Source organism: Ostrinia nubilalis, chromosome Z (genome assembly GCF_963855985.1).
Source record: "Ostrinia nubilalis chromosome Z, ilOstNubi1.1, whole genome shotgun sequence".
Taxonomy (NCBI): Eukaryota; Metazoa; Arthropoda; class Insecta; order Lepidoptera; family Crambidae; genus Ostrinia; species Ostrinia nubilalis.
The window spans coordinates 24,000,158-24,020,707 of record NC_087119.1 but is presented as its reverse complement, the minus strand read 5'-3'; the positions used below and the strand labels follow the sequence as shown (position 1 = coordinate 24,020,707).

At 36.0% G+C, this 20,550-nt stretch overlaps 1 protein-coding gene across 3 annotated transcripts in view; it reads right to left on the bottom strand.

Moving 5' to 3' along the window:
* Window positions 1-15,326, bottom strand: part of LOC135086713 (inhibitory POU protein) — an 86,046-nt gene extending 70,720 nt beyond the window's left edge. For all 3 annotated transcript variants that reach the window (XM_063981491.1, XM_063981492.1, XM_063981493.1), the window contains exon 1: window positions 15,222-15,326. In XM_063981491.1, the coding sequence (XP_063837561.1) occupies window positions 15,222-15,326 (105 nt within the window). The remainder of the gene's footprint in view (window positions 1-15,221) is intronic.
* Between the last annotated feature and the right edge of the window lie 5,224 nt (window positions 15,327-20,550).

Below are 20,550 nucleotides of genomic sequence, written 5' to 3'. Positions count from 1 at the left end.
GATCTAATTACGGGCTTGCGAAGCATTTAAGTGCCTATAATAAGCTGGCTTCCTGACTACTAAGTCCCGACTACCTGACTACCCGACGACCCGACCGACATGTAAGCCTCAAAGTGGACCGACGACATCATAAAGGTTACAGGAAGGAGCTGAACGCAGGCCGCAGATCGCTACCAACGGGGCAACATGGAAAGCATTGGAGGAGGCATATGTTCAGCAGTGACGTCCTATGACTGAGATGATGATAATGATGCTGAAGTCCCGAATACCCATCTCAAAATAAAACTAAACTACCTTGAACTCGATAACGCTAGTCGATACATCTCTATAGACTCGAAATATACTTTACAATACGATAAAAGTTATTCATATTTCCATTAAATTGGATTGGAACTATAGACGTATGTAAATTAAACGTCATACCCTTCCGAAGGAGAGGCACATCAAAGGCCCAAACCAAATTTCCTTTTGCCGAACACAAAACTTAGCATACATTATTTACAACTCGTGACTTTCCAACATAAAGATATTTTTATTATTTCCCCTACGCAAAACACCATTTCAGTTTAGTACTACCTTAAAGTTCATTTTCGCGTGCACCTCATCACGTATTCAAGTTGTGACGACCGTGGTAAGTTATCAACCTGTCATGGGATACTCGACCTTAGTGAGCCGGAACAATTGTAGCGATAGACAAAAGGAGCGTTTTGTAAGAAAGTTTCATTTTTCAAGATTAGGTCTTATTGTTAGGCGGGTAGGTTTTGGTTTCGCTTAGTTTTTGGAAGTAAACGTTGTCGATACACGCTACGCAAGCATACGAGTATAATGACAACTGTGGTGTCGCGTAAGAGGCATAAAAAACGTCATTTTAGGTCACCCTATTACATAAATTGACTCAAATCTTAAAAGTACTAAAGAATTTTGAAAGTTTTTTCAAGTTCAACATTTCACCACTATCTCAGGTAGAAGCTGGGTGCTACAGATAGGGTATTTATAATCTAAAATGGTGCGTAATGTCGGAGGCCTATGTCTAACATTGGATTCTGGTAAGTGAAGGTGGAGATGACGTAAATATTGATTTCAACATTAATGCACTGACTGTTTACTGAAAAACCTCTACTACTATACTATACTACATATTATACTACTATTTATAAAACCGATCTAACTTTTTTCACAGTCGCACATATTTATTTCACTTCAGAATTCATGTCTCTGTTAAAATTAAAGTAAACAATAAACATAGTCATTATCTTTTCCAGTAAAGAATTTATTCTACTGTTTTGTAAGTTATTGTATTATTATTGGCCAAACAGAAAACAGAATAACAGCTTTGAATTATAAATTATTCTGACAGTGAATAAAACGTTCATTTCCAAAAACAAATGTTTTACATTAATGGCTACAATTTGTCTATACCTACGCGTTAAAGTTTTTCATACATCTTTTGTTTGTAAAAAGCATTGGCTAATACTATACTTTCATACTATTGCCTTACAGCTTATTGGCTCTGTGCACGATTACAGCGCCAACTAGCGTCCACAACTTTGTGGGCTCTGTCACATTGACATTTAGGTCGTATATTTGTGAAAAAATATCGAAATGAAAAATTAACAAATATTTTCGACTAATAAATTGTTGTGATACCACTATTTGGGTGGAAAAAAGGTTTTGAAATCATTTTGGTCATTCAAATCAAATGAGGTAAGACCAAAAAGTGTGTTTAATTTTGATTGTGTCAGGGTTTGTTTACTTCATTTATAGTTGTAGTTTTACAGTAAAACAAAAAGAAAAAGCTACTTTAACGGTTTCATTATATAACAGTAAATATATTTAAATGTTCCTGTATCGCTAGTAATAAATTAAATATCGTTTTCAGATCGAAATGAGTATTGTTTTGAAGACCGGGTTTGTGAGTGTTACAATATCAAATTCCAACCACAAACCGTATTTAAAGGAAAGTTGTTGGTATTGGCTGGACAAGTCCGAGATGTAGAAGAATTAAGAACAAAACAAGGGCAGAGTTCAATAATTCACGCTCTCATCATAAGGCAAACATCTGTGCACAACAACTACTGTGACTCATTTTTGTACTACCACGTTGTATAGTCTAGTTATTTCCAAATTGTAAACGGCTATTAAACCAGCCCTATCGAAATACAGTCCACTCTTTTATTGAAGTTCCCAGTAGGACCCTTTTCATGCGATTATTAAATGATATTAAAATGTATTATGTAGAATCGCTTTGCCATTGACAGATACATCTGATGACAGAGCTTACATTATTTCTACTTTTGACCACCATGAGCGCTGCGATAGATTATGTTACCCCCACCTAGTACTTCGCACCCCGCGACTTTCGGGTTCTATTTCAACTAAAATAGTAAGACACGACTCTTAACGCGATGTTTATTAATGAGTTACATTATGTACTCACGGCTTGACGTTTCGGCTGCTATGCTGCAGCCAGTCTACTTGTGACCACGGCTGCAGCATCGCAGCCGAAACGTCAAGCCGTGAGTACATAATGTAACTTATTAATAAACGTCACGTTAAGACCCGTGACTTACTATTTTTCCTTACCGTTTATCTTAAAGTTAAACATGACATAGCTAACCCTGGTATAATACTCTATGAGCCACAATATTTATGTCTAATAAGACTAACAGAAACAATAACCCAAGTAAATACACAAATCTATTTTAGGTATACCTAGTATGTGAATACTACCTAAGATTCCAACTCAGAACCTCCAAGAATGTATAAGCCCTTTTACCACTGAACCACGGTGGCGATATACAAGGTGTCCCATAAATTAAGGACAACCTTCTTGTCAACTTTTGTTCTATGACTTTTTTAAATATACATTTTTTTTATTATTTTGTCTAAAGTCTGGGCATTCTCAACGTAAAAGGTTTTATTCCATAATATAAACTATTTATGAAGTTCTATTACGATTAAACTGCTCCAGCCACGGCGTAACTCAGACTTGTATTACTTAAATAAAAAATCTTCACAATTTTATTTTGAACAACGGTGGCTTGGTAAGTAAGTAAATCGTAAAAACAATTAAATTAAAAAAAAATCCCGTAAAATGTTAAAATTTTAGATTCCACGTGAATATTATCACTAACAAAGTATGCGTAAGAGTCCAAGTTCAGAAAAAAAACTCTACAATATAAACAACATTATTTCTACGATATCAAATTATCATCATCATCATCTTAGCCATAGGACGTCCACTGCTGAACATAGGCCTCCCCCAATGCTTTCCATGTTGCCCGGTTGATAGCGGCCTGCGTCCAGCGCTTTCCTGCTACCTTTAATAATATGTCGTCGGTACACCTTGTGGGTGGACGTCCCACACTGCATTTTCCGGTACGCGGCCTCCACTCCAGAACCTTGCTGCCCCTTCGGCCGTCAGTTCTGCGTACTATGTGCCCTGTCCATCAAATAACTCGACGGTATCCAAACAATTTTCAATACACGGTATCCAATTTTCAATAGCAAAGTAGCGCAGGCTAAAAGGTCACGGAATAACTGCCTCCTTGTTTACATATTTCCGAAGATTACGGTCCGATAGATGCATTTTCCTTTTTTATTATTATGATCATTCCTTTTATGATACCTCCGTAGTCCGCACTAGACTACATAACTCGGGAACAATTGCCCGTGGCCACTCACCCTCGTCTACGTTTTGTTTGCAGTCGGTCTTGAGAGCCCGCTCTGTTCTTTTCTCTCCCACACTCGATTTGATATAACCGTCTCACGCGCGGCGTGTTTCGCGTAACCATGAATAAAATAAGACAGCATCGGCGGTCGCTACCCGTCCCGCTCTATCGAGAGGCGGCCGCACCGAGCGCGAAAGAGTACGCGGTATAGTTGAATTGCAATAAAACCGAGCGCCTACCGGGAGATTTGTCGTTGTATTATAGCTGTGTAGAGCGCTGTAGATAGATGTGTAGGTTTATTTGTTTAGCCCGGCGTGGTCGGCTCACGTGTTAATTTCCGTTTAATTTCGGATAATGACGTTGCTTATTTCATTTGGATGCTGGTAAAAAATCCGTATGAGTTACGGAGTTCGGGAGTTTTCGCTTGGGAGCGCTATTTTCGCCCGTAACTTCGTTATCCCACTTAGCGCGCGGAAAGAAGTGGCCTGTCAGATTGTTTATGTTGTTCGGTTAAAAATAAGCAATGTGCGGCTACGTCAGTGGCGCCGCGGCGGCTACCGCGGAATGGATTCCAGTTAATGTCAAAATAGGTAAATGGAAGTCTTTACCTGGGAAATTAATGGTCGCTGTCACGTGCGAGCTTTTTAGTTTTTACCTATGTGGTTAGTGAAGATGTGGGTAAAGATACAAATTGAATAATTATGGCTTTCATATTACAGGCAATGATGCTTTTAAAAGGGCGGGTGAATGTTCTTCAACTACCTCGTTTTTTACTAAGTTAATAAACGCATTGGCCTCATTGACTGGTCTTGGATTGCAACTTAGTTTTAGGCAGCAAGACCTATGATTATGATACAATTGCACTATACAGATTTCGTTAAGATACTACTGACTCTACATACACAAATTGTGGTCAAAAAAAGGTAGATCATCTAATATAGAAGTTGCAACGTAAGAACGAGACGGGATTTAACTGCTCTATCTTTAGCCCAGGGTTAAAAAAAGATTCATTTGCCGTGACAGCCTATAAATATTAACAAAGTAGTCCAAATAAGTAATAAATAAAGCTAATGGATAAAATCGATTAACCTCTCTAACCACAAGATGTCCGTCATTGTGCAAGCTGATATTTTGGTTTCTTATTTTAAGCGAGATATTTCAAATACAATGAATGTTTAAGTATACAAAGAGGTCAGCAGATCTGATCTAGCCTCAATCTAGTCTATGAATATGACTATTTAATGGATCTAGGAAGGTAACGTCGATCGTCACTTTTAATGGAACCGCATATTATATTAGTCTCGAAGTCCCACTTGAATTAAGAACGGTTAAAAGTATACTGAAAAAGCTTACATGCACAATACTAAAGGACTGGTATACAGGGCTAATGCTACAAGTTTATGATCTCACTCACTCCGACCAAAGGAGGTAGAGCAATATTATACTATGTGGTACAAATCAAGTGAGAGCAATACTTGACTTTACCATGCGGCACAGAACTAATGTTACGATACACTAGTGATATGTCCATTTATTAGAGACTAGCTTTCCGCCCGCGGCTTCGCCCGCGTTGAATTTTATCTGTCACAGAAAAACTTTATCGCGCGCGTCCCTGTTTAAAAAAACCGGGATAAAAACTATCCTATGTCCTTTCCCGGGACTCAAACTATATTTCATTAAAATCGGTTCAGTGGTTTAGGCGTGAAAGCAAGACAGACAGACAGAATTACTTTTGCATTTATAATATTATTATAGATTATAACAAACACACCAGTGGTACCTATGCATCACGATTTGAATGCTCAAAAAAATGTGCTCAAGAAAAGATCATTGAAAAAATCCTTTTTATAAGTACTTATACACGTCACAAACATAGCTTGTCAACACTTCAACCGGTGCCTAGAAGGAGTGACATAAGAAACTCAGCCAATACTGAAAACTATTAAGCTTCAATTTGTACGAGTCGATTTCTCCACGTTGAACGGACAGACTGACAGACCCTCAATTGTAGGCAACTAAAGGGAAGTCAACTTGATGGTCACGCCACCACTTAAAGGTGGTGGTTCACCGAGAGAGAAAAAATAGAGCTCTTGGAAAACAAAATGGCTATTCCCTTGAAATATAATGAAATAATTAAGAAGGCGTTTTATGTGAAATTATGGCACGATATTATCTTTTATTCCCACCATTAGTAGTGTAATTACCTCCAGTGATAATTATTGAAAGAGTAACAGCTTTTTGTAAAAAGTAAATCAACTTCAATTTAACTGACATTAATGACGGTTTGAACCGCTTCTCTGTATTATAATTATCCAATATTGATTAATACTATTAACCTCTAAACCTTATATTGTAGAATTGAAGTACACTAGTGTAGTGTGCTTAAATCCTAAAGGTCGCTTCACAATGCACGTTCACGGAACTTAACGTAGTTATAAAATATTTTACCGATCAGGATTTTCAATCTTATGGTTTCACAGACACATTGCTACACACATTGCTACAAAATCGATATTTTAATCGATTTTAGGATTGGAAACAAGATATCCAAGATTTTGTTTAAGACGAGAACTAATTTACAATTCGGTCTATTCAATAAATTATGGTTACCTATTTAATTTTTAATAGTAGGTACAACAGAAATATATAGGTATTTAAATGAAGAGAAAAAATAAAATACGATTAAATTAAAGAAATGTAGGTTTAACTTTTTCAAAATGAGAACTAAAGTTAGAAGCTAATAAACTTATTTTTACAGTTTAAAAGGCCTGAATTTCCTGTTACTTAAAACTATAAAAGCTTTGTTAAAACATTATATGTAGGTATACAAATTAACTTTAATTTTTCTTTAAATGTTTGTACATAAGCCACAAGATTGCTCCATTAACACGTTTAGAAGCTAACATTGACTATGCGCATTCAAAGCCGAGATGAATAAAATATAACTCAATAAATTAACTCAACTGAAAATAAAACGGCAACCGAGGTGTTTCTTTTACAGCGATTATCGCCACCAAGTTAAATTCGCAGTTTTTCTAAGCAAGATAAAAAGACTGAAAATTTACCATTAATGGTCTTAATTGTGTTAATAGCCAATAAATGATTCGATCGGCCGTCGTTGATTTAATAAAAAATGAGAGGCCATGGCGCAGAAATACGGTGACAAGATAATTTAGTACTACTTTTGAAAGTAAGTAGCTGGTGTTTTCTTGACATTTACAATTTTTAAAAGGAACAAAAAAACTTAATCCATGGTTACTAAGTTATATTGAAAATGAAAATGAAAATGAAAATGAAAATGAAAATGAAAATGAAATTTATTCGTCATTATCATAGGTACAAAGTTGTTAGGGGTTAGTAGGTTCCACTATGATCTGCCGTATAGGCATACGAATTCTTAATAAATTTGAATAATTATATAATCTAAATCAATTGGTATTACAAAATTATCTATGTCAATGCAGTCAGTCAATCTTTCTAATTATTAAATACAACAAAATAATAGCTAATGTCATAAAGTATACAATTTCAAATTATGTCAAAACTTAACCTAAAGAATCATTACAAAATTCATCAATGGTATAATACATTTTATTTAATAGTAGTAAGATCAGTTCCTTTTTAAACATTTTGTCATCACACTCTAGCAAGGCCTTAGGAAGCTTGTTAAACAGTTTTGGTGCCATATCTAAGAAACTCTTTTTCATTAATGCAGTCTTACACATATTTCTTTCTACCATAGGTTTCCTAGGTATTTAGATGCAACTGCACATTTACAATGTGTAACTGGTGATATAACTGTCCATTGGAGTAATGTCAGTGATTCTGACCTAATTTAATAGCTTATGAAAAGGTTAACGGGTCAAACATGAATATATCTACTAGACCTGCTGTACACTGTCGTAATAATTTTTATTTGGTCGTATAAAAGGCAATCGAGTGCAGTCAGGAGTTGTCACCTTGTAATTTACTTGTAAGTCACTGATTTTCATCAATAAATTAATAAATTACTATTTATCTCTGCCGAAGAGTGGAACTTAGTTATTATTAACATTTCCTTGCGCTAAAATCATATTCCACATAATATTACTACTGGCAAGTCTGCCTTGATGTCCTACTTGAAATGTCTTAGGCTGGGTTGCACCATTTAACCTCCTGGGGCCTGGCGTCATATATTTATTACATAAATCAAAAAAATATAATACAACGCTATCTGTTGAAAAGACAATGCCGGAAATTGGCGTCTTTTTTTTTCGCGCGGCCATCGACCAAACTTTGTTTTTTGATTACAAAATAGTGTAATAAACCAAACTTACTACGACATGTATACCTCTAAACTCAGTCTGAACTGAGTTACGAGCATTAGAAGTTTGATGATTTTCATACTAGATTTGCTTTTTGCGCGCAAAGTTTTGTAAGATATTGCAACAAAATAGTGAGATTGTATGTGTAAACAAACAATACCATCCTTTAAAGGCTCCAGACATCAGTATGGAGCAGAATCAGCGCAATAAAAAAATTGCGCAATATTTTGTTGCAATTTCTTACAAAACTTGCGCACAAAAAGCAAATCTTGTATGAAAATCATCAAACTTCTAATGCTCGTAACTCAGTTCAGACTGAGTTTAGAGGTATACATGCCATAGTAAGTTTGGTTTATTACACTATTTTGTAATCAAAAAACAAAGTTTGGTCGATGGCCGCGCGAAAAAAAAAAGACGCCACTTTCCATACAAAATCTGGCATTGCCATTTACCAGAACTTTTACGTTAGTTAGTTAGATGGTGCATCTGTCCATCATTCTTAGCTGTGATTGGCCAGTGAAGTCACATTTATATTTTTTTATCTTTAATTGAACTAGCGACGGCGCCGCGACCGGGAACAAGTGATTAGTAATAATGAAATTTTTACTAAAATTTGAACGATTTCTATAAGCCTTTGTTATTATTCGTTTTGGGATTTGAACTGTTTTATTATCTGAGTATCACTGATTGTGGAAATACGTATGAAAGCTACGAAAACCATGGTGAAATCTGAATGTCATACAGGTATTACATGAGGTCCCAATTACTAGTGTAAACTGACAGAGCCCAGTGTAATACCTGTATGACATTATACATTTTCTATTAAATAGCATACAATCTGATATTATTTTCTTATTTGTTTAGGTAGATATGTCGCAGGCAAATTGTATGATTCCGCATTTTACAAACGGCGTCGTCAGTTTACAAACGCTCGCTGTTCTGTGAAATGCCGAAGGCAAATTGGCGACTCGTTCAATTGATGAAATTTCGACTATGATTGTTGCAATAGGGTGACCATCATAAAACACATGTTGGATAAATCGGACCTTTATTTCAGTAATTCAAATTCTATTCAAATAGACAATATCGATCTTTAATTTGGTACTGAATTTTGTCTCGACTACCGTGTCCACTGTCCCTATGAATATCTAACAATATTTATTTATTTGATCACCAACAAGGTTACACTTTAGCGTTCACATATCATAATAGTTTTCTATAGGTATGTTTTCCGTTGGGCTCTCAGGGCTGTCTTTTTTCAGAATAAGATAGTCCACATCGCCAATACTCATAGTACATCATATTTTTTATACCATATAATATTCCGCAGCAGTCCTCCGAGCACCAGATTCCATTGTCACCTTAGCGTTTTTTACATGCCTGATAACCTCAAAAACTTTTTCATTTGTCCACCGCTTTTTCACTGCTCCTATTTTTGAATCGTAAAATAAATGTCTTTAAAACAATAGTTTTTTGTGAAAAGTCCTTTGAATACGTAGAATTTGCACTGTTTTTAATATTTTTCTGTATCACAACACCACTACTCGACGCCATTTTTCTTGTTTTGATTGGCAGCGCCTCGCGTGGTAAGAAAAAGAACTAAATTCTTCAATTTGCCGCGGCATTTTGTAAACGGCGATTGAATTGGCTATCAAATTGTGTGGCATATTATAAAGTGCCAAGGCAATTTACATTTTGCCTTCGGCATTTCATAGAACAGCGAGCGTTTGTGAACTGACGACGCCGTTTGTAAAATGCGGAATCGTACAATTTGCCTGCGACAGATATATGCGAATATAACATATTATTAGAACATTCAAAACTCGATTTTACTGGTAAAGTCGGCCCAGAAGTATTATCAACACCTCAAGTCACTTTGATTTTTTTTAATGAAATTAAAATAATTTCATTAGGCACTTAATCAAATTGTTTTTTATTTTTTTTTATTGCTATTGACCTTATCTACATCACTAAATGTTAATTACACATTGGTGTGATGCATTTTTTTATCACGAGGATTTTTTAATTGTAGTCATCCATATGAAATGCAATAAAATTTTGAAATACTATTTAAAAAAAAATAGAGATGCAATGTTATTGCCCAAAAATGACATAAAACTTGATAAAGAATCTATCTAGCTACATTTTAACGAAAAGGTACTTAAAAAATATCAATATTTGCATCCACTGCATAGAAAAAAGTAAGTACAGGCAGAAAAAAAATTAAAAATATGTAAAAAAAATTTTTGGCATCTCAATATATTTCAAAAATAGATTCAAATTCGTTGTAGATAGGCAAGAAACTTAACAAGGAATTACTTTTGTGGAATTTATTACGGGACATCCTGTACATGAAATAAAAATGTCGTTGACATTGGGAACCGATGTCGTAAATATTATGACATTGAGAAAATTGCCGTTTTCCAGATAAAAATTTTTATTTTATTTTTTAAGATAATTATATCAATTATTAATACTATTTGGATAGTTTTCATATGAATTCACGATAAAAATAATTCCCGGGCCCCAGGAGGTTAAATTTAACAAACGTCAAAAGTCTTTTAAAATAAGGTGGTGAAACACTACTCCTTGTCACGCGCGACAATGCGAAAATAAAGTCAACAAAACAACTAAACATTACGTAAGACTCTCATTATGCACTCAGGTATTCAACAACCTAAAAGTAACTGAATATCCGACGTTTGTAAATGACGCCGAAGTGTTGCTCGTACGTAGCAATTGAAACTTTCATGAATAAGTAATCGCCAATGTGGAAATAAAAACCGTTCCGCCTAACCTAATATGTGTTTTCAATTCAACGTTTACTTGGCTTAAGGAACAAATAGAATTCTAGCGCTTAACTTCTGTATCGTAAGCGATAAAATTGTAAACATTTCATTTGCCACACGTTTGTGTTGTAATAAGAAAATGAAAGGTAATTGTTATTTTGTTGTTTGTTGAAAAGTTTTAAGGGGTAATATCTTTGTAACGACACTGGCCTGGATAGTAACGTTTCTTTTGCTAATAAATTAATCGTCTTGACACCAACCATCACACGTGTGATCGCGTTGGACCAGCCAAACCAACGCGATCACACGCGATCAGCCGGCGTGCAGCGATGGCGATCAGACTTAATGCATTGATTGCTGCATGCCGGCTGATCGCATCGCGTTGGTTTGACTGAACCTTAAGGCGGTAGAGTGAGTTGCACCACCTTCTTTTAACCGTAACAATAACAATAACCAGTCTGGTACTTTTTGTACGAATTTTGACAGATTTTTGACGTTTGTCAAAGTTAAAGTAAGATGATGCAACTCAGCCTAAGACTTTTTCCACTCGAGAGCTCAGTAACTCGGTAGGTGTGATGACAACAAAATTTTCTTAAAACTATCTGGAAATAACGAAAATTTCGAGGGCACATCAAGTTGATCCCATCGGCCTTTTCCACAGGCCTATAGTGGTTCAAATAGTATGACACCAAGAAACTATTTCAGATTTATTAAATTCACTATTTCTTTCATTCATTTGTTATCGAATACCGAAGAAAATTGAACCAAATAATACCTTTAAATCTTGGACATCAATATTTTTATAACCGATCGAAAAGTCAATTAATTGTATTTATTTAGTAGGTACGATTTGTCCTTTAGTGTTTATGGAGCGGTTTTTCCGTAATTCGATAAATGAGACATGTTTCAAGAAAAAACAATCATGAGAAAGAAAAATGTTCCAAGCAAAAGTAAACTACTCACAGTTGTAATTGAGTAGCAAAGTTAAGTAGGAAAAATTAATACCTAGATAAAATCGATAGACCTTTATAATGCCTAATAAAACTGCCGTCGTACAAAGGTAAATACCGCTGCCTACCAATTACAGAAAAAGCTCAAAGCTGTAGTTAAGGTATTAGTTTTTCCTATAATTTATATAATTGGGAAGATTATTGTCTATACAACAATTGTCTGGGAACTGTGAAGTCAGGGGGCTTATGTTCACGCGGAATCCAATGCCAGTCACTGACGGAAATAATTTATTAGACCAGGGCAGACATTTACCATCCTAGACTGCTTCTCACCTATCTAGGTGCAATAGCGGTCAAATACCTGCCTTTTTATGCATAAAAAACACCTAGCTTTTACCCGCGGCTTCTCCAAGTAAAAATCGGTCTACTACGGAAAGGATCACGCGCGTTCCCCTTACAAAAACCGAGATACAAACTATTCTATGTATTTCTCCTTGACAAATTAGTATTTTAAACCTTTTTCATAAACCACTTTATCTCTATTATTGAAACCGCATGAAAATCCATTCAATAGTTTCTGGGTTTGTCGCGAACAATTATATTTTCTTAAAACACATGTCACGGTGTTACTACGAGTATAACGTTGCAATTCTAATTTCAAGACGAGTTTCTGTTTCAGACTGACCCAGCAGCATGATAGTGGCGTGACGTGACAGTAGTGTGACGTTCCTCTGACAGCATATTATGGTACAACCCACCGACTGTTAAATAGTATAGAAAAGTAACACTTTGAACTTATGTAAAGGGATAGTGGTGCTGCGATTTACCACAGCAGTTCATCATTTCAAAAATATCTAAGTAAAATTAACGTTGCCAAAAATTCATTTAAGAAAGCGTAAGAAATTGACTTTTTGTTTCAAGAAAAAGTTTGTCCCAGATATTAAAATTACAAAATTTTAAAAACATGGTACCTAATTGTTTAACGAAAACATAAATTATTGCCAAATCATCCCGATTATTGTGGTCGTGTTTAAAAGTTTAAGTTTAATATTTTGCTTCGTGCTGGACTCCGCGCGTGCTCACTCGAGCCATTGTCGAAGAAATTAAAATAATTGTATCTTATTAAAGAATCGATAGAAAGAAGTTAAATCGGTCTTAGTATACGTCGGGTTAATAAACTGTTTCTTTTTAGCTAAGTATCTGTTAATGAGCGATAAATAATTCAGATATTAAATTGAGTTATACATACTTATATGAAAATTTGTTGATAATAAGCAGGATAAATACTTCTTACATTCATGCATACTAATGTTTATGCATTACTAACCAATAATATTAAATAGTGCTTATAAATCGTCAAATATTTATATAAAAAATAAGCTTGCTCTTACGGAGTTTTTCTCATAATCATTTTGTCCTACCAACGCTAATAATAGCGCCAATAACATTTCATTACATAACTAACACACAATTAAAACTATCAGAAGTCTGGATTAAGAGTGGGTAGAAGAAATTAATTAACCATTAAGATAGTTAAGTCACCACTTCACTCGAAAAACTTGGTTATTTTCTTCTTTAATCAAATGTACCTTAATATCTTCCAGCGCTGATACAGCAGTCAATCTTTAAATGTCATCAAATAAGATCACCAAGAACAAAAGTCTTGGCCAGTAGTATAAAAAATAATTTAAAAAAACTCAATCTAGTACATATTTTAGACTGTAATTTCAATCAAGTTTTATTTTATTTATCAATCGTTTTAAGTTTGTAGCAGATGAAAATATTCAATGTTATTGGGGTAGGTTTTGAAAAACATCCACGTTTTACCTAAACTATCATTTAATTATTCACGTTTGAAAGAAAAATAATGTTATGAAAAAATTCAATTACATTATTATCAAAATATTATTTGCTTTTATCGTTAAAAAGATTTGTAAACTTCTTAAGTTAACATTTTGGCCGCCGCGCCTCACATTATTTTATGCGAAAAAATTGTTCAGATTAAGTAAACAAGTTCACGAAAATATGTGGTTTAAAAATTGATAAAACGTAAACCAAACTGGATATTTTTTATTCAAATTTTTGTTTAGCTATTTTAATTTTAAGATTTTTATTGTCAAAACCGGAAACTTCCGTCCTGGATGTCAACCGGCCGATAAACCTGCGAAAATAAAAAATACACCCGAATAAATCAAACAAACTTTTGTGCGCACTCATTGCAAAATGTTGATTTGGATTAACTCCAGTTTTATTTATTCATTTGCAAATATCTATTAAACGTTCGTAAAATTATTTGAAGCATTCCAATACTCCGCTTTGGAACTCGATTTGTTTGTTATTTTTTATTACTTTAATATTTTAATATCAAATATCACTTTGTCTATTTTTGTTTATCAATTCACTTACTTTTATTAATAACGGCTTATTTCAATTTATTCACTTTTTATTGTCTCTAAAACAATAATTGGTTTAACTATGTTTTTTGTTAGAAAATGCTACGAAACCCCGTAGAAAGGTGACTACGGTTCACGGCTACGAAGCTACGCGCCGCCGCTACCGCGCGCCCGTCGGCGCTACGAAAATAGTCGGCCGTAGCCTTGTAGCCGCTTTTCGTAGCGGCTCATAATAACCGTAGTCGCGAAATACATAATTATTTATTTAATTTTGTTCAATTGAAATTGTGTTTTAATAAAATATTTTTAATGTTTATTATTTCCCAGATTCGTATCCAACATGAGACAGTTTTAATCCGCTTACTACCTACATTTAAATTAATTTTACATTGAGGAATAATTAATTTATTTTTCCATAAATAAATGTCAAACATGAAATTAAAATTACAACCACAAAACCCTTAGGAATTTAAATGGAATACGAATTTCATTTAAAGCTGCGTAAAATCGTAATTTATTATTGAAATATTATTTAATTTGGTGCGTGATTTTAATCAGTCTTCAAGAATATTTACTGCGATCTTCTAAAGCTTCAATCTAATCAAATATCGTCTGATCACAAAATGCACAAATTATATTTTGTCAATAACATGAAGATTGGATTTCTATTTCGGTATCACTAAATTCTCTTAAAGATAAATATTTCTTTTGATGAATACTTGTTATTTGGTCGTAAACGGAATTCTTAAGTGATATCTTTTATAAAACCCACAGGCTACCCACATTTTCATATAATTAAAATCTGTTTACGATTCCATCATGGAACTTTTCATTCGTACTTATTGGAAAAAACCATCCACTGCAAACTGTGCACCAAAAGTTTGTTTAATTTAAACTTAAATAAACAACCGGCCATGGAGCTCCATGTACAATCGCCTTGCAGACGCCAGCGTTAGTGAAACAAATCGCCTAGCATTAAAAACCGATGAACCTGCAAGAAAGAGGTTAGTAAACAAAAACCTGAAAACGGGTTTTTGACGTACGGACCTACTTCTGAAAAAAAACATCCTATATCACGCTGTTGTCGTGTCTAAATATAAAGCTATGTACTCACGGAAGGATTCGGCACGCAGCGCCTAGGGTCTGTGGTGCGGTACGTGGGGCTGTACCGCGCCGGAAAACAGCCCGGCGGCGCCATCAGCCCCCCGCCGGACTTCATCTTGTCCGGCGAGTACATCGCACATGACCCCCAAGGGTCGTCCTCCAACTTCAACACCTTGGAAGGTGAGTGGTACTGCCGGTCGAAAATTTTGGCGACTTGTATCGTACTTCGGGTTGAATAGGCGACGGGTCGCCGCGACCGCTCCGGACGCCGGGTGTTGACCGACTGAGCGCGGCGCGGCGTGACGTCAGAGGGCGTGGCTCGCCCCTCCACTGCCCGCCCCCGCCCCGCCCGCGCCCGTCTCACGCGTGTTTACGTCGCCGTCGCCGCGCCGGCAGTACGAATTACTGAATTATTTAATTGGTCCATTCACTTCTGCTGGCTGTTTTCACGCTGCTAACTCCAAAAAGGATGACGGATAACCCTTCACGCTATCGGCTCTGCTAATTATGCCCTAATCAATAAGGGATTCGCAAGTTTAAGAGTACATTAGAGGTGATGCGTGATAATTATCTATGGGTCTCCATGTCCCCTCTCGGAGCGTTTGTGTGGTTTGTGCCGCGTGGAGGCAGGGTTGACAATATACGGGACAAATTATATGCTTGCTTTGGTAATTTGATTTCAACTACAGCCTATGCCAATATTTTCAAAGACTAGCTTTTGCCCGCGGCTTCACCCGCATGAAATTTAATTTGTCACATATCGTCATAAGTTATAGCCTATATGTTATTCTGGGTTATAAAGAATAATACTGTAAAGTTTCATCAAAATCCGTTCAGTAGTTTTTGTGTGAAAGAGTAACAAACATCCATCTAGACATCCAGACATCCAAACTTTGCATTTATACTATTAGTAGGACTAGTAGGATTGTAAATAGATATTTTTAAATGCTAATTCCTTAGCCCAAAGCTGAGCGTCAAAGTTGATTGTATTATTTATATCATCAGTTATTTATGTAGCATAGGACAAATAAATTATTTTTGTGTGTTTTCTGGAGGTTCTCCTTCGACTAGGCACAAATTAACCGGTATAGAACTATAGTTAGACACGTGTATTCGTAGACGTCCATGACTCAAAATATTTACCTTATGAAGCAATCGAACCTGCAATCGTTGTTGTAGGTCACTTTGGTAATGACTTGGCGAAATTAATACATACTACAGTAAATTCAACATACGCAATTGCAATAATCCACCAAACCGACTTAAAGTATGTAATATATAAAAAAAATCCTTCTTTCATGGAAACACGCACTCTGTTAAATTCCAACCGAACAGAAACCGAAATCGAAGCACAGCAGCTAGTGCCCGCCGATAAAAATATGAAATAGTCCTCGACCATTTGGTGTAGTGATTCAGAATGCCGAAAGGTCCCGGGTTCCATTCCCGGCCGGGCAGAAATTGAAATGACGAATTTTGATTTCTGTACCGGGTCTGGGTGTTACTATGTATAATATGTATGTATTTAAATAGTATATAAGTAGTAAGCTAGCACCCATAACACAAGCATAGAGCTTTGGAGCTAGCTGGCGCTGTGTGAAATTGTCAAAAAACTTATCGTATATTTGCTGTCGACTGTACACAATAATACGGCTGTGGGCTGAGTGTGAGTTTACATCAAATGTACGATAATTTTATTTCTTGAACGTTTCCGCTAGGGGCGCTGTACCATCCGTCATACATTAAGGCTGGTTTTAGTGTCACGCGGACTGTCAGTGCGGATCGCTCCGCACAGCCGATTTGAATGATACGCGGACTGTCAGTACGGACCCGCTCCGCACGGCCGATCTGCATGAACTTCTAGGGAACGTTTTAGTGTAATGCGGAGGGGTCCGTACGGACGACCGTCCGCGCTGACAGCTCCGCAGCCATCCGCATAGCGCGTCCGTGCCGCGGAGCTATCCGCGCGGACCGCCGCTTGCGCGCTAAACGCTCCCTAGAAGTTCATACAGATCGGCCGTGCAGAGCGGGTCCGCAGTCCGCACCGGACGGTCCGCGTGACACTAAAACCAGCCTTAATAAGCCCACTAGTGTAAACTCACATTAGGCACTCGGAATTGTAAATTATTATCAATATTACGATAATTATTTCATATAGCACTCAGCTTTGCGTTTCACAATCAATGCACAAAGGCTAATTAATAGTCTAGCTTCTAGGTAGGTACTATAGAGCTTTAGGGTGAAACGTATTTGATCCTATTACAATATCGGACTGGATTTTGCGCTATTAGGACTGAGGCTGTATACAAAATACATTTTATTTCTGTAAATGTTATATGTAATTTATTATATGATGAATACCGATAGCTAATGTGTTGCCATTTTCTTCTTAGACTCTTCTTCAATCGAAGTGTAGCTCAATTGAAGAAGAGTCTAAGAAGAAAGTAGTCAAGGTAAAATTGACAACTTATAATAATAATTACACATTTTTCTATTTTTCATTAGTATCATATCAAGTGAAAATAATAAGCATTCTTAGACTAGGCACAGACCATCGATTTTTCGTCGGCCGATAGTTTAGTCGGGCAGTTGATCAGTATGGGCATGTATGGAAGTGCGCACATTACACCGATTTGATTTGGACGATTCTAAAATCGGGCACAACTATCGGCCAACTAAAAATCGATGATCTGCGCCTAGTCTTAATATTCACTAGGTACTTTACGAGTTTGATACCAATTTGGAGCAGTTGGAGCAGTTGATAGTAGGTATAGTAGGTAGGTTAGATGAGCGCAGCACTCTTAGAATACGATTAATAATTCAAATTGACTGCCTTTTGTAAATGGATGACTATTTGCAGACTGTATTTAATGAGTCTAAAATTTCTTAAAATAATACTTTTAATTAAGATTGACTACTTACTAGTTTTCGCAGTGCATAACTGCATATTATAGTTATATTATATGGTAGACTCGTAAAGGCCTTATACAAAGTTTGTTAAGCCCACATAGAGTGGTATATTCTTCATCTAACGAAGTCGTATAACTGACCTTATTCGGTCGCACATTTGCACGCGACAACGTATTCAATGAGTGGATTTTCAGGGCAAAATCCTCAGATCATAGAAATGATCTGAAGAAAAATCAGTGAAATGGTAGATCCCCAAAGCGCTCTCTCTCGTTCACAAGCGTAACACATCGATGACGTCATGTATGGCAGTCACAACGAACCACTCGTCTAGAAAATCACCAAATGAATGACGATCGCTGCGTTAGTCATACACCATCCAATAGCGACTCATAAAATATGCCGCCTTTGTGGTCTAGTGATAAGAGTCCCAGGATCGATTCCAGTCAAAAAGTAGAAAATTGATTGACTTTCTTGGTGGCAGGCAGGGATGATTCTAAGTCCACCTAGCAAGCCAAAACAGTAGCCAGAGTCTGTCGCCATAACAGTATTGTTTCGGTTTCGGCAGTTGTATAAGATAGCTAGTTCTTTTGTGGTTGAAGATTCCGCTTCCGCCTTCAGCCTGACTTTCCTTTCCCTTCTTTCCTTCCCTCACTTTCCATCAGATGAGATGAAGTTTCCTTGTTGAGGAAATCACACTGGGGCTGTAAAGGCCCACGCGACAATAGAAAGCTGCACTAAAACTGTGGTCAGACTCCACAAACTTTCACAGTAGCGTTACCAAAAACAAATGCTAAAATCAAAGCCATTTATTTATAGATTTGTATTCCCGACTCGGTACGTAAGAATACAGACAGATTCACTTACTCAATTAGCCTACTAAAATCCATTCTTTCAGCACTCGCTAAAGGTCTACTTGAGAGCTCTGGCAGAGTCAAAAAATAATAAGGTATAAGTGACTTTTGGAGTCGTTCGTTATTTTGATGCTTCTTTATTTATTAAATTAAGGCTATGTTTTAAAATACGTGCCACTTAGAGCAATACGTGTAGATAGTGTTCGTGAACATTTTTGGAAATTTTGAAGGATCGCACATCCACGCACAATAGGAACACACTTGAATAAAATATCCTGGGCCTGGCCTGTACATGATAAAACATGATGATGATGTAATGTGCATGATAAAAGGAAATTATGTATGTAGTATAGGAGAGCCTACCCACCAAGAGGATTTTTGACAACAAATTACTAGATTGTTTTATTCTATAACAGCTCATTGTTTTAGGCTGAGTTGCACCACCTAACTTTGACGGTAACTATAACGATTACCGGTGGTTTTTGTATGGAGTTTGACAGATTTTTCACGTGTGTCATAGTTTAATTATGATGGCGCAACTCAGCCTTAGTGTCCCTCAAATACAGTAATACACTTGACAAGGCCCACCTTCCCTTAAAAAGAAGTTGTCAGCAACACTGGCCATAGTAACAATTCCTATTCTACTCGTATAGCTTTTACTGATTTAATATGTTCCAATAAAATAATAAAGCATTCTACATACAGCTTAATAAACCTTAATAGTTTCCAAATCAGTATCAAAAGGCGAAATGCATGCAAATCGTAATCAGCTTTGCGACAATATACTTAAACAAACTGGTTCTCTGTGCTTTTATGTTAAGTGTGCTCGCTACCCTCCAAACGTCACAGCGGCAGGGGTCGCTAATTCTTTAAAGTGTATTTACAAGTAAAATAAAGTGATAATCAAAATTTAGAGCTGTCTTTTCTGGCAGATGATCCTTTTTTCTTTGTATTTATAATTTTATTACTCTATTACGTAATTCAAACAATGATACCTACCTACTTAACAATCAGGACTAATTGATATAAAAAATATACAACTACGCGTCTTACTGAAACTATTTTATAAATACGTTTCCTTAAAAAACTTTTTTGAGAAAATTACATAAGAAGAGAAACTTAAATAAAATTTTAAACATATATTTTTCAGTTACAGCCTGTTACAAGCAGTAAACTGCATTTATCGTTTATTGTTCATTCTTCAACCCACTTGAAAAGCAATGTTAATTAAAAGTTAATTTCGACAAAGTTTGTATTATGACCTTTCAAAGAGTCGTAAATTAATTTAATATTCTTCTAAGTATCTACTCTCTGGCGATCCTTACCTCATGCAAAAAAAAACTCGTAGCCAAAAACATACTAAAGTACCCTGCGCACAAAACTAGAGCATATGCAAATCTGACCAGAGGTATCCATTAAAAGCGCGCTTATAAACAAAGGCTATTAATCCGACCCATCAAATATACCAAACAAAAGAGGGGTAAATTGCACTATCCGAATACATGCCGGGCAAAAACACAATAAGTAAATCTGTGTTTCATTAGGCCAGTAATTTGTTGAATCGCTAATGCACATGGTAGA